The sequence below is a fragment of the Daktulosphaira vitifoliae genome, unplaced genomic scaffold (assembly GCF_025091365.1).
Source record: "Daktulosphaira vitifoliae isolate Bord-2020 unplaced genomic scaffold, ASM2509136v1 Scaffold_1, whole genome shotgun sequence".
Taxonomy (NCBI): Eukaryota; Metazoa; Arthropoda; class Insecta; order Hemiptera; family Phylloxeridae; genus Daktulosphaira; species Daktulosphaira vitifoliae.
The window spans coordinates 52,305,969-52,322,290 of NW_026099572.1; the positions used below are offsets into that span (position 1 = coordinate 52,305,969).

The window sequence follows — 16,322 nt, forward strand, 5'->3', positions numbered from 1 at the left end:
ATTTTTTTTTTTTTTTTTTTTTACTGTTATTAAAACTATTTTATACGCTGTTATTACCAAAAACCCCCAAAAATTAGTATTATTGTACAATAATTTAATATAAAGATCAATAAGTGCTATGCTTTATGGCCTGAATGGTGCGATTTAGGTTGTGGGTTGTTCATTACTACCATCGCACCCGGCTTGACTAAAAGATGACCATTGGACAGTGGAGGTATTGATTGATTTGGAATTGTTACTGCCTATAATAATTAAAAATCATATAATGAATATAAAAATTAATTTATACATTTATAAATGGTACTACATTATTACCTTAGAAGAAGATGTGGATAGTACTAGATGAGCTGGAGAAGAATTAGTATGATGATGAGTTAAAAGTAATGGTCGGGTTATAACATGATTTGGAGTTGTTTGTCCTCTATTTACAACTAAATAAATAAGTTCATTTATTTAAGTTATTATACATTTGGAAACTTATTAAGTTTTAAATAAATTATCTTAATTATTAGATGTTCACCTGAAGCTTGGTTTGCTAATATATTATTTTGCAACAGTCTAATAGGAGCAGGAGCTGCATTGTTGGAATGATCGATCACACTAGGACTAATCTTTATGCCTAAAAAAATATGATATTTTTAATTTTAACAGTTCCTACTTATGGCTTCATAATTAAAACCTGCAATAGACATTTTAGAACGATTGGTTGCAATCTTTGGGTCACCATACAATGTGAAAGAACCATTTGATACTTTAGTAAGTACTGCTTGAGTGGTACCTTCATGTTGATCTGTAACAATGAGAATTTGTTACAAATTTGTTAGTTAACAAATAATGATTAAAAAAATTAATTTGAACCCTTTTTACATACTAAGAGCATCTTTATGATGAACGAATGTGAGAGTTTGCTGCTGTATATTGTTGGGTAATGAAGACGAGTTTCTGGTCTGAGGAACTATGTGAATGGTACTTCCCATCATTGGTGATGTGCTCACAACTTGAACCTGATGAGGAGTTGTTTCAGAGACAAGTGGCAAGGTGGGTGGAGAGGAACTAGAGAGAGATGAGGTACTACTGTATAGGGCACTGAGTTTGCTATCATCTGCATCACTGGTAGCCATACTAGCTTCTCTTTCTGTTTCAAAGTCTCCATTTATACTGGTAGCAACTAATAAAAAATATGAAAATCAGTATTAAATCTTTATATTATATTTATTTTCAATACATTTAAAATAATTCATTCAATAAAAAAAAAAAAAAAAAGGAAAATCATAAATGTTTTATTTAATTTATGCTAATAAACCCTAACTATATATAATTATACAAAATACTTTATTTGAACTACTAATAATTCAACTATTCCGGAAATTGACCACCAAAGTTAAGGGTTTGCTTATAAAAAAAAAAAATTCACTATTATAATTCTAAATGAATATTTAAATGTTATTCTAATGCTAATTAAATTTAATTAAAAAAAAAAAATATTTACTAGTAGTTTTTCTAGTTGCTACATCAGGTGGTAATTCTGGAATCAGTTTACTAAAATCAATGTGATCCCATTTAGCAGCCAATTCTTTCTTTAGAGAAGCGTGCCTTTGTTGGGCCCAAATTTTCTCCCTGGCCAGTCTTTCCATTTCATGTTCTAGCTCCCTTTCTCTTCGTCTCAAAACCTAAATAGCACAATGTTTTCACATAAGTAACGTTTACATAAATTGTATCATAAAAATTTACATTAAAATGATTCATGCAAAACTTTCTTAACGACAATTTAATTATACACAATACGAGACAAATGTGTAATCAAATGAATGGTCAAAAACTTCCTCTTATATACTTCATACTTATATACTATCATTATAAAATTGTTTTCCCGATAAACATTTTATATTATCATACAGTACACATTGTGGGTCTAAAATTAAAGGAGCGCAACAACCAAAATTGAGACTTCTTGATCATTAGTCTATTTTAACCAATAATGAAAATATTTTGTTATGTTAAAATGGTGTACCATTAATGATATTGAAAGGTATTTTTCAAGAAGAAATATAACATATTTTCATTAGCTTAAATGGAAAATGAATTTAAAATGTTGCTCACCTGAAAATTAAGCAATTGATTAATACGCTTCTTTAATTCTAAGCCCTCTACATGACTTCTATTAAAACTTTTCTCTCTTTGAAACATCCCATCAAATTAGCTCATTGAAAATTGATGCCCTGCGTTTCACCCAGACCCGAACTACTGACTAGGCATTCGACACGTTCAAAGAACAAGAGGCGTTATAATGCAAATAACCTTTTTTTTTCTAAAATGATGAAGTAACGAGCATGAAAAAAGGTCAGAAATAAATTGAAATCGGGCGGGCAATTTCCTTTTTAATTTTTTACTATATTTAATCAGACAACTCGTCAGCGGCGAGTCTGTCTTCGCCCTAATTGATTTTAAGTTAAATAGCTACTGACTACACCACAATAATTTCATTAAACTCAACCTGTTTTAGATCTAAATAGAAATATAGCCAGTATTGTCCTCGAATGCCATAATAAAATAAAGAAAAAGGTTTTCGAAAATTATTGATGATTACAAAGCTAACGTGCAAAATTGTAGTCTATAGGTCATGGCTAATCATTACTTGAACACGTGAACGGTCGCGACGACGTGCGACATTGTGTTAGTGACTAAGTAAAAAAATAAAATCGACAACGTTTTTAAAACTATCACGTGGGCATAGAAAAAAAAAAAATAAGAAAATAAAAATTTATTTCATACAACACTCAAATACAAAATGTGCACTTGCCACGCGTGTGGCGCTTCAGCAATTAGTAGTAAATCGACATTAATAATAATAATCATCGCCTACGTATGAGTTATTATTCCAATTGAACATCGATGAAATTCCGCAATAACTCGAAAACAAGTGCACAATAAAAGCACATACACCCGCATACGTACAGTAATGGTGATTTCTTATACAAAAACTAATGCAGGGAACTCATTAATGCTTCACAATATTTCTATTAACATTAAAAGCTTTTAATGCCTTTTAATTCACCAACAAAACACAAGTAGAATCAGACATTTTCCATAATTATAATTGAAGAAATTACTCGAACGATTAATTATCTAGGTGTCCACGTCATCTACAAGGTCACAGGGTCATCGCTGTACTCTTACAACGTGATCTCATTTAGGGCAATCATTAATAACAAAATCGATGTACATATAGCCGTTTATATATTATAAATTGTAATATCGCAGACGTCCTCCGCCGGAATGAGCCATCCATAATAAAACCGGATAGTAATCGTGTTTACACATCATTGCACAAATAAATGCGAAGTACTTTAAAACAGAGTCCCAAAATTATATTAGTTATGAAAAAAAAAACTCAGTCATAGAGAAACATTGAGCGAGAAACAATTTTTTCGGCAAAGACACGAGAAGTTGACCTCAGGTGTTAAACGTATTCAAACAAAATTTCAGACACCACTACATAAACCAATTTAAAATATATATATATATATACATTCAAAAATATATCCAAGGGCATACCGCGTTAAGGTCACACATATTTCACGTGAGTAGTGTAGACTAAAAAAATTACAATGAATAATAAAATGATTATTACATAAATAAAACCAACAATTATCTTAGCGACAGCGATTTGCTTTCATTAGACTGTACATTACACCGGATAATCCGTTTATAAAAGCGTAAAAGTAAAACTTAAGATTAAACCAGTAAACAACAGCGAAATATGACCGAGGGAAAGGATTCTAAACTTGGCGTGTAAACAACTATGGGTACAAATATTTCTAAAAGTTTTAAAATTCAAACAATCTGAATCTGTAGTTTTTATTCCACTTTGTTTTTGTTTTTCGACAGCGGCATGTTGTACAATGTACGTAGTACACGATATGCCGAGTGTTGGCCCTACGTGCGAAACACAGACGAGGCCGTTGGCGCGGGTCTGTGTGCTTGTTCAGCGAATGACCTCCTACCTACAAATGAATAAATAACAAACAACTATATATACAAGCGATACATAAATGTGTGCCAATCTATTAAACATAACACCGAGAAGAGCACGGAGGAAGCGTCGTCCGTGCATATTTTTAAACAATAATATTATAGGTTACGAGCAAAAAAACCAACCAACTGGGCGCTCAGTATACACGCACTTAAAAAAACAGTAAACAGAACATGTACAATAATAATGGGTGCTGAGAGAGACGTTTAAAGAATAAAGTTTCGTTTTATAACTATTATAACAATTATGTATATTAACGTATCCAGACGATGAAGCCTACCTGAATATACCGGATGGCGCTCCTGAGTATACTCAGGTTTGAAGTCTTTTTCTCGTCCTGAGATGCCGGCACTTGTTTCTTGAGCAGCTCGAAACATTCTTTAAGATGTGCACGTCGGTTTTTCTCCAATTTGTTGTGCACCTCCCTTGTGCCGGATCTAAAAGACGACACACACATAGCACACCTTGTAGTAATATATCACGTCATGTTATCATAAAATCCAATAGAGTTATTTAAAAAAAAATAATAATAATAATAATAATAATAAGACACAATTACTCCGGGGATAATTAACATGCAGCGAAATGATAGGGACGTAACGTGTCTAATGGTCCTCGAGTTCAAAAAAAATATATGTCAATCGCCCCCATACAAACGAAACGGAATATTATAGCAGGCGGTTAAAAAAAAAAAAATGGGCGCTCTTACCCAGTCCGGCGTTTGAGTTCTTGGGCCAAAGATAACGCGGCGACATTGTCGTCTGAATTAGGGGCTGCTGCTGCTGTTACAACTGAACTGGTTGATACGGCAGTAATAAGTGCATTGGGTGCGTTATTGACGACGGGAGGCTTGTACACGTGATGGACGACGTGCTGCTGTTGCAGCTGCGGTAGGACGGCAGCGGTAACCACGGCAGCGGTTTGCTGTTTGGGCTGTAATTGTTGCCGGTGAAGTTGTTGATGTAACTGTTGCTGCTGCTGCTGCTGCTGAGGGGGTGTAGACGGTGGTTCGATGTGGTTCAACGAAGCCGGTAAATCTGAGCTAGGAAGCGTCACCGAGGTAGGATGGTAACCGGCATCTTTGTCGGTAGACAAAGGTTCCTCTGTAAGCACACACAAGTTCAAATTACAAGTAAAGTCAAACAATAAATTTAATAAAATAACGTGTTTACGAAAACGTTCGCACGATATACCTAATAAATAATGTCTAATCCATTTCTTTTTAGGCGGCGACGGCGTCACCCAAGCGTCGACGTTTAAAAATAAGACGCCCATGGTCATTCGAAAACAAAATTACCACTATGGTCGGTGGTTCATGATGAAAAATGCGGGGCAAAGACGAACGGACGGTAAACGAATATATCAGCCGATAAACGAGAGCTGCTCACTGACGAACCCAGTGAAATTACTACGGGTGTTGGCGACGATGCGAAAATTTGTGTGCGCCGACGGACAGCTACTCTGCGGCAATGACGCCAGACCGACGGATAACGCGGCGGTCGCCGAAACGGTTTTGAGAGGATGGCTGACGGCCGACTTGGAAGTACGTCGAAACGCGATGACGTCACACGGTACCATCTCCTACCGCCACGAGACGGCCCACCGACGGAGAGCGTGTTCGAAAACCCGGCACTTCTATCACGTTGCGGAATTTCATGCACCATAATATACATTTGATTGCTTTATCATTTATTTATACTTGTGCATACCTGTGTGCGTATACATGGATACACATTATTATTTGTAGCGCATTATTACATACGCATACAGCGTGAGTGTGTTATTTGCGTTTGTGCACGTTGTGTACATGAAGTTTTCGCCGATTTGCTCACGTGTGCGGCGCCGCGCACCGATCGTGTACGGAGAAGAAGACATTTCTCAACCTATTAGCTGTCGAGTTTTTTTATTTATTTTTATTGTTGGCCCAGACCGCGTCGTGCAATGCGCGCGTACAATCACTAATTTTTACATAATTACTATCTCGTCGTCAAAAACACAAACTGACGACGGCGTACAACAATGCGCAAAGTGCACAAACACGGCCCCGCGTGCTTCTATCGGTTTTCTACGACGCGGCTCAACAACAATAACAATGCCCATACACAAAGTACCGACGTGTATTAGATACTTGCACACTCATCGGGTTGCGAAAACAACGTTCTCCGACGCGATGACGTACTCGAGTAAAAAACGTCAGTAAAAAATAATCCCGACAAATATCGTTCGACTATCAGCACGTGCAAAATTTTCGGCAATAACAACAACTCGGAATACAAAAATTGGTGTGCATTTTACCATTTGAAAAAATAACGATAATAGCAAAAAATAAATACAAATACGAACAAACACCGTCAAAACGAAAACGTCAGAAAATTGTATCGATTACTTTCCATAAATAAAATATAACTTTCGTTTTTTCTGTTAACTTAATTATTGATTTTCAGTTGTTTTTTTTTTGACAAACACGAACTGGTATAGAACAAAGAAAATTTTAAAGAACTCGCCGATTATGTAACAACAGATAGTTTTGCGAGGAAGGAAATCGGAGAAAAAAGTTCTGTCATTATCGGTCGATATTTTAACCATCCAAGTACACAATTCACTCGTACAAAACGTCAAAATTAAAGTTGGACTATTTGCAATAATGCCGTGTACGTGTCCTGCGGGATAACATCGATCGATACCTTATATTTTAGAAAAATAATGCAAACAGCGCGTTTAGCGCGTAACATGTACAAGTAACAAATTAAGAAGACGAACACAAACGTTATCTGTTGCCCGAATATTTTTATGGTCACACCAATAATGATGGCGACATTGTAGAAAACGAATGTGACGATCGCGCGATTTTTAAGTTGTTCCTGCTAAGTGTTCACTAAGAGAAATTGACTTTTATGCAAGTGCCTCGACTTCATTTGCTTTCAGTGTGTAAAACACGTCATTAATATTATTAGAACACACGCGAGTCTGGCGTTATCAAGCCGACAAATCGATAATAAATAATGTGTACAAATTCACTTTATAACCGTTTTAATAGTGGAGAATACGTACAGGAGGATAGCCACAATTTTATACAAAACACGGCGAAAATCGACTATTGTGTTGGCGTTGTAACAACAGCTTTTTAGCATATTTTAATATAATTTTCATAACATTAACGCATAGCAGACGGCCAGATAAATGCGCGCATACATTTGTCTAAGGAATCGTTTTCGTTACACATCATCAAAGCCCATCGCAGTCACCATACGACAACGGCGGGCTGACCTTTCTTTTACGGTTGGGAATCAATAATTTTTCAAGCTTCCTCCTTCATGAATTTAACATTAGACGTCCGTATAAATGTTTAAAACTTATCGGCTACAGTAAACGATGTCGACAACCTTAAATAACAGATATGAATTAACAATGTGGAGCTTCGTTTTGTAATAAATCAAATGCAAAAAATTTATGTGCATACATGGCAGTGTACGACACGTGTTCGAGCGCGTTTTCTTATCGCCTTTATAGTCAAATGCGGTTAAATATACAACAAATTAATGAAGATATTACTCTTTGAATTGTTACTACAATAAATACATTGCTCGATATTGCATAAAAAATATGGCCAAATAAACTACACACACCGCGCACGAATTGCGTTACCAAAACTACAATCAGGTAGTAAGAGATCAAAAAATAAACCACTGTTAATAAGTCGATGAATATCAATAAAAACAAGTTCATTTGGTTCAAGTGTATTTTATACATTAACACAAATCATTTGAAAACTACCTCAAGTATTAGATGCCATTCGCTTGTTTTAATTCGATGTTTACACTAAACAGGATCTCAAACCGTCAAACACGAGTTCCTATGCAACAAAAATAATTTATTCTAAAAAAAATTAATATTTTTCTACAACAAGTACTCGAGTACTATTTTTAACGTCATAATTATTAGTTGTGCGTACGTTACGAAAAACAATTTTTTTTTTTTTCATTTTATATTTTTATGATAGTCTGAGTAATATTTATTTTTCGTTTTATATTACGTATCACGATCCTTAAAATTCTAAGAAACGGCATACGATTTGACCAGACGATCCTCTTAAAAGGTAATTAAAATTATCGATGGCGTTATCGCCAGTGCATAACTCTTATGTGATTGAAAATTACGTTTTAATGGCCATGCAATTACTGTACAGGCGGCTATTAGTAAAGTTTTTTTTTTTTTTTTTAATGACAAAATTAGTCATCTAACGTTGAGTTGAGTTTCGATTTTCCGTCCAAGTAAAAAGAGTACGAGGCGTTTAAAAATATACGTCGCCCTTTTTTTAGCAGAGCAACGGCAACGGCATTACAATATTTTATTATTCAACGAAACAAGTTGCACAAAATTTCATCTCGTCATTAAATACGGTAGTTTGTCAACTGTTTTCGTTGAACCGATGTCTTCGTGAAAAAAAACGTTTAATAACAAGGCTGTGACCTTGGAGATCAAAAGAAAAAGAAAGATTTATTTTTGGAAAACTGCCTCGTTTTGAGACTTTCTCACTAAATGAATTTCAGTCAGTCGCATTGGAATACTCAGGTGATTTTCCTCGGATACAAAAAAAAATGTCATACATAACGTGTGGCTTGCAAAAAAACTACTACGCGCCGACGAAATGTACGCAACGCCGCGATAAAAATATATTTATAGAAAATATCGACACGGGGAGGGAGGGCACAGATTTCACGGTTGTTGTGCAAATAATAGTTACCCAACGTCCACAAGTTTGCGGTGTACTGCCTGTGTCAGTAGACCATTACTCATATCAAGCACAATAAAATAGTAATAATAATTTGAAGTTTACGTACGTGCGAACAGTTTGTTGTTTACTTTTTTTATTTATCTAAAATTTCAACAAACAATTCGCATAGATAACTCTTCTATCTGGGCTGCTTGAAATAATTAATTGAAACACATGTTTTCGACGAAACCTAACCAAATACACGACAGAGGATCGTTTGTTTGATAACAAGTAATCAATGTTGAATTAACCTATCGAGATTGTCTGCCCTAAAAAAACACCAATTAACATTCATCAACGCGACTTTAATGTTAATTCAAACAATTTCGCGGCAAAATTAGGTAACACTAGTCCATAACGGAACGATGTTTCCAATTGTTAGTAGTATTTAGTATGCAAAATTTAGAATAACTTACAAATAACAAACGCCATGATGACTGTTTAAGTAAAAGTCATGTTCAGCACGCAGGGTTACCCTTTGACCATTGCACAATAATTATTTTTTGCGCGAATAAAATAATTTTTTATCGAGTTGTAACCCGATTGGGTTAGACTAGAGAATGTTTAAAAGGAAATATTTAAAAATAATTACAATTTTATTACGACTGTATTCATATATACTGCATTTGTATTACACAAATAGCTCTGAAGTGTTAAAACTTTCATGCGCATTATTAATTAAATTGGTAACAACGAAAAAATGTACAGTAGAAAAATACATATTCCGAATATACGAAAAACAAATTCTGAAAACGACAATAAAAACGAATTCATAGAAAAATATGATTTAAAAAATATGTATACTTGAATTTTACACGCGTTGGAATTAATTCACCGAGTAAAAAAAAAATATCAATGTTGTCACCATTACGCTTTTCGGTTATGCTAATATAATGTTAATTAGGTAAGAAGAACAATACTAAATTGACAAATGGAAAAAAATCACGACAAACATTATGTATACAGGCGCAAAGATCGCTGTGTGGCACTACATGATAAAATCATAGTACAACAGTACAGACATTGATCGAAATCTATAAATCATGTTTATGTATAGCAAATGAATTGAGGTACAGCGATTTCGATTAACACGTGCAGTTTATTGATGGTGACCTAAGAGCGGCGCCATCTGTCCATTTGAAAACAAACTCACACTATCAAAGCATCACTATTCGCAGAACCAACACCGCAGCAGTAATAACAACGGGTGAAATTTTTTCAGGTGTGACGATGAGATTCATATCGGAGGGCAAAGAATTATTATGGAAATTTCAGTATAACTTTGTTACAATAACCCATGACAAATTTGCATACCTTTCAGAATATTTATTTTTTATATCATAATATTTTCGGTTAGAGAGACTCCAACAGTCTAGCACTATCAACAACTGAAATACAATTTACGTGTTTATTTTTTTTAAATATTACATTTTTAACTATTTTCTATTGCTCTAAACAAATATTTACGCGTTAAACGAGTCTCGTCGTGACTCTGTCTGCTATACGATTTTTATTGCCGCGATCTAAAAGACATACGAGTGTAATACTGAGGACCACACCTTGAACGTGTACCCAACCATCACACTTTGCTCGCCATCATCAAATTCAATATAATACACCCATATAGTAACGCGATTGTTATTTTTATTACTATTATTTGTTATGATGATATATAGGCCCCTTAGAATTTATTAATACGGGCGACGTTGATGGAACACCGAAACAACGTACACAATGTAACAACTAAGTAATTGTAGTATTATTTTCGTAATTTTTCATGTACCAAGAGCTGAGCATCGATAATGATTGGAATTTTGTCAAAACAATTGACAAGTAAAACACCAACAATTTTTTAATATGCGGAAAATGCCAACGATTTACCAACTTCAACTGAAAACCGCGTAATCAAACCAAGCCAATTGGCGAAACGCCTAAGTCATTTCTAAAAAAACTTTTACCCAAAGATAAACTGAATGCAGACAATTATTTCTTTAAAAAAAAAAAAAAAAAAAAACGTGACTACCAAAACCTCGGCCTATTTAATTTGCTTAGTATCGTATTCAACAATAGAAATCCTAACTGTCCAAGTTTTTACAGGCAATGAACGATTCCAATTTTCTGCCTGAACTGTCAAACCACAGTTCATCTGTCCAATTTGCCCCAACCAGTTTTCTGCCCACGTATGCCCCTCATAGACTGTTTCTACTAGTTCAAAAACCGACTGCTAAAAGGAGACTACAACTTGCTGTCCATCCCGCAGTTGACGACCAACCAATGAAAAAATAACATGACATATTGTTGAGTTTCCACTAGTTGGTGGCCTGACGTGTTTCTAGAAGTTAGAACAAACGAGTTACTATTATATTATTAAACGTAAAGAACGGTCACGATTCAACGGTTGCCGATTTCGTACGCAGTGGTGGCGGCGGCGGCCTCCCAGCACACATCGGCAACATCGCATTGATTACTCAAAATCCCGGCAACGGCTCAGTGTACGCTAGCCGGGCGCTCTACTGCTGAGCAATGCCACCGCCGCCGCCACAAACTACTGCTAGCAAGTAGTAGACGACAACGTGTTGTGTTGTGCTAAGAGTTACGTCGCGGGCTGTTGTCGGCCTGACAGCGGCGGTACATGCGCAACAACAATAATCGAGCCCATGTGCTTCGTCGTGCACAGTAACCCCTACTCCCGCCACAATGTCCGCAAAACAAACGTGGCCACGCCGCCCCGCGCACAACGTTGACTAATGTTTCCTACAACTAAAACAGCTCGCGTAACGACGACGTTCATTAGCTTTCTAATGACTAGTTAGAAAAAAAACACTATTTTAATTACACTTTACTTATTATATTGTTTTAGAAATTAACGAACGATGATTGTTATGCAATTTCAAACAGACTAAAAATAACTTTTTTCTTTTTGAAAATTTAAAGCGTCCAAAAAAAAAAAATAACCTTTAAAGACAATAGAAATAACAAAGCAAAAATTGGTCGCTAAGTATTAAACGCATTGAAAATGAACTGCACAGTAACTGCTGTTACAGTCTTGTGACATTACTGAACGTCAATACTTCACCGATAGATAATCGATGAAGACAGCAGCCATGCCATAAAAATTATCTGATAAATGTTTAAAATACATTTTTTTCTCGATAAATTAAAATAAATCAAATAATAAAAGCTAAATATGTTGTGTGTGAAAACAAATTATAATTAATAATAGAAGAATACATTATACAATTATTCGATTGAGCTTAATTCAAAATTAAAAAACATTAAAATAAAATAAATCCACCAATTTTCTATTCTTATAAAACAATGCACAAAAGTCTCATTACGTTCACCTTTACGAAGACAAATCATCTAATTATAATTCATAAATTATTAACACTGTAGTTATTTATATATAAATATATACTAAACAATTACTATAAACATATAGTTTTCATTTAGTAAATAAACATATATTACAGTAAAAAGAAAAATGATGTACAAAACCACATACATCAACTTTCACCCTCTACAACGAAGCTCACATAGTATCGTCTAGTCAATAGTTATTTAATTTTTACCTATGTACTCTAACGTAAAATATATCGAATTTGAATATAATTATGCAACATTACCAATTTAAAAAATGCATAAACGTTTAAACATTTCGATTTTTAAAATAACATTTAAAAAATGATTTCATTATTGTTTACCACGTATTTGAGACACAAAAACAAATTGTTCAACTATGACAGAAATCGATGGAAATGTTCTAAAACAAAAACCATTTGGTGACGTTTAATTGATTTAGTAAAACATTTAAAACCCATCTATTGACCAAAGTAGTCAGTTTTTAAACATTTCGCGGCCTTACAAAAAAATAACACTATCAGCGATTAAGTAAGTATTAATTATCACATTATTTAGTATAATTATGAATTACAGGAAGTATTCCATACGAGTTTAATTAAATACGAGTGACTTGTAAAGTGCCCTAAAACACTGGACGAAAATATAAATAATTATGAAGAGTGAATTTGCTATAAAATATTTATAGTCGTGATAAAAATTAACGATATTAAAGAATTCAGGCTTTAATAATTTTCCCCAGTTTTTGTATTATTATCGAAAAAAAAGCATTAGTAAAATCATTATCGTCAAAGAAATTGTAAACAATTTTAGAAATTAATATATTATTAAAAGACAATTAATTAATTTTATCTTGGAAGCGTTAATAGATAATCCTAAATATATAAGTTCAGTGCCGTTTACGAGAATTACAGCATGACGACTAAAACTAGGTTTTCCACGAGCTACAGTTCTATTGACATGCGCTAAAGCTTTTTAATATACCGAGTAATACCTGGCTCTACGTTCATAAAAAATGTGTGGATATAAAGTAACCAGCGAGTTCAAAGATCTAAGGTCACGGGGAAAAAAATATAAAATTGCCGTAAACTAGTGTTTTCAAAAATTAACACAAAGTTTATGGTATTTTAAGAATTAAATGTAAATTAAAAATAAAGAGTTTTGGTGAAAAGTTATGTAAATAACATTTTATTTGCTAAATAATGAACACTGGGAATGTTCAAAATTACGACTCCCACGCAATTAGAAATTTTATAAAACATGTCTTATTACTTATATATTATTATTTTAATATTAAGTTAATATAAAAATAAAAAATGTTATCAATTCATAGAACGATATTATAATTCAAATCCACTTTACCTAATATAAAACTCACATTAACTCGGCCCCAAATGAATTAAAGTAAAATCAAACAGACGTTATTATGGTTACTTCTGTCAAAACATAAAATAGAATTGTCAACATTTGTTTTTTAAAACAATACAAATGCAAATAAAAGACCATGTACCACATACGGGATATAAGCGTCATAAAGCGGATGTTTTTTTTTTCTTCAAAAATTTGTTTTTTATTTATAGCATACCGTGAACATATTAACTTAATTAATATTGTTTGTTTAAAAAAAAGAAAAAGAAAAAACCAACTAAAATAAAAATACTGTAAAATACATAATGTTTACAATTATACAAAGATATATAATTGTATACATACTATATATTATATACAACGACTATATAATCTAAGAATATAATATGAATTATAACCTAATAAAAAGTGAAAAAATATAAAAATAGAATCGTAAAAGGATTGATAACTAAGAATGTCATAAGTGTTTAGTTTTTAGTTCTATCATCATAATTTTATTGGGGCCACATTTTTTTTTATAGTAAACAAATATTAGTCATTTATTTACATTTCATGACAGTATTATGGATAATTAACGTTCAATTGCACCCCATAGATTACTATGTCACCTACATATTTATATTTTATTTAAGTTTATATATTTTATCAACAACATCATTTTCTAGGCAAATTATACGCCAGAACAACAATAACATTGACTATTCCTTCTCAACAGAGTGTATTTCATCCTATTCAAAAGAACTCATTCTAAACTCATCAACATGGAATCTAAATAACCAAGGGGGGAAAATCTCGTGGAACCTCATTTGAGCAAATCCAGTCTCGCCAACCACGATGCGATTAGAAATTATTTAACGACTGTTGTGGTCACAACATCTAGAATCGAGATTCTATCAACTTGCGCAATATACATCAGCTAAAAAACCCCTGGCCTCCCACCAGTGAACTCAAACGAAACATTATATTACAATAATTATTCTAAAACCGGTCGTAGATCGTTAAAAATAATATCAAAAAACGCCAACAATTGTTTCCGTCCCGAATCGATCTGACGCGCCGCGTGCACATATACACTCGTACGCGCACAACACTAAGAGAGAACGGGGCGGGAGGCCGCGTGCGGAGAGAAAAATAAAAACAACGTAAAAAAAATCGCACATCAGTGACGGGAACGATGGCGGGGAAAGTACATACTCCACGTGGTCGACCGTGTGCTAGCGCCAGGATGGCCAACGTCGCGGCATCATTATAGTCACTATTGCCGCTGTTGCGCTAATCCGGAGTTTATAAATTCGATTTTTTTTTTTTTACAAGTACAAAATTAATTAATAACTTTTGATATACTTATTTTTGATGCGGATCGCTGTAGGATCATATATATTGTTTTAGAACAGTAGCGAAATTTACAAAAAGTAGGGGGGAGCCATGTGGCATATGTATACACTCACTCATGCGGCGGCAGCGTGTGGGCCGCCAGGAGGTGGACGACAGGCCAAGCGGTGCGTAGGGAGAAGGGCGAGTTTTCCCGCAGCACGTGACCTTCAGGATACTAGTATCTTCGAGCGCGCATATTGGAATCCACACTCTGGCAACGGCGACGGCCGGCCGGCCACATCGTAGCGCACGTTGCGAGAGAGAGGACAACGAAGGTCATTCTACAAATACAGTTGCGCCCTGCCACGCCCGCTCTCTATCCGAACACGGAATCTTCTCCCTCCACCCTCAAAAATTAACGTTACTACCCTACCACGAAACGCCACGGCAAAACGCAGTGCATCCCCCCAACGTAAGGGTGACTGTAATTTTTTTTTTATCTGCCGACTTACCTACAACGGGTACACGCGTTTAATTTCTCTACTCGTATTAATTATAACGGAATAATTACCAGCTGCGTGTAAAGTGACCAACTGTTGTTTCTCGAACTCCTCTTGCAATTCGACAAATCGGGCGGCCTCAAGCAGTGTCTGTAGCCCGCATCTCATGCTCATGCTGGCCCAGGCAAGCCACCTCCTCCGACGTCGTCCACGTGTCAACCGCAAACATATCACAGTACCCTGAACGCTAACACCATTTACACAATCGCGAGACGCCCTGCCGTGCCGAGTCACTCTCGTCGCGGGCGTTTCATGTTCGAACGATTTTTAAAAACGGCACTGCTAACTGATTATTTACCGATAGTGGAAAAAAATAATGTAGCCAATGCTAGTAGGGAAAATATTCAAACAGTCGATAGAACAACGAAAAACTCAAGTGACAACGCCTAAAAGAGGCGTAAAACCTTTAGATTTATAATAATAATAACAAATACAAATTATAACGGACGCTCCGATTGGGAATAACACAATACCGTCGTCGGCGGTCGGAGCTTACTGGCTGTATGGTGCCGGGTGCGCGGCAGGTTACGTGGTATGCGTAGGATTTTCGCGAGCCGAAATGATCGGCGGGGGGGGCCGGNCGGGGCCCGGGCGCTTCACGCTGGCGGTTGCTCACGTGTCCGGGCCGCCGTCCAATCCAACGCGTACAAGTCCACAGGATAGGCGTGGCCTAGAGCAGCGCGGTGCGGTGGTGGCCGTATTGAATCGTACTTGCAAGTACAATTATAACGTACACACGGCACGACACCGTCAACACATGCGCGATCCAATCACCTACCAACGTGCACGGCAAAGCGCGGGCTTTGTGCCGTACCTGTTTTGGTATTACACGAAACGTACTTTTTTCTTTTGAAGTATTCTTCTAATAATAGCAACACAACTTTATGAAAATCCTAAGTTTTTTCGAAAAATA

General features: G+C 35.2%; 1 protein-coding gene across 2 annotated transcripts; it reads right to left on the bottom strand.

Moving 5' to 3' along the window:
• Window position 1: 1 nt before the first annotated feature.
• Window positions 2–15,968, bottom strand: LOC126897033 (max-binding protein MNT-like). 2 transcript variants are annotated; one of them, XM_050670384.1, is made up of 9 exons: window positions 15,421–15,968; window positions 4,743–5,136; window positions 4,314–4,470; window positions 1,490–1,670; window positions 872–1,168; window positions 680–790; window positions 521–619; window positions 316–431; window positions 2–242 (listed from the first exon to the last, which is right to left on the bottom strand). In XM_050670384.1, the coding sequence occupies exons 1-9, from the start codon at window positions 15,521–15,523 to the stop codon at window positions 117–119; spliced, it is 1,584 nt and encodes a 527-aa protein (XP_050526341.1). In that variant the 5' UTR covers window positions 15,524–15,968; the 3' UTR covers window positions 2–116. The 2 variants fall into 2 exon arrangements, with proteins under 2 accessions (XP_050526341.1, XP_050526342.1); XM_050670385.1 differs by lacking the exon at window positions 15,421–15,968 and adding an exon at window positions 5,227–5,561.
• Between the last annotated feature and the right edge of the window lie 354 nt (window positions 15,969–16,322).

Coding starts and splice junctions, on each gene's coding strand:
- LOC126897033 (XM_050670384.1), bottom strand. CDS start 15,523: ATGAGCATGAGATGCGGGCTACAGACACTGCTTGAGGCCGCCCGATTT. Junction 5,137..15,420: donor GGTCACTTTACACGCAGCTG/GTAATTATTCCG, acceptor GTGTGCTTACAG/AGGAACCTTTGTCTACCGAC. Junction 1,671..4,313: donor GCGCCATCCGGTATATTCAG/GTAGGCTTCATC, acceptor TGTGCTATTTAG/GTTTTGAGACGAAGAGAAAG.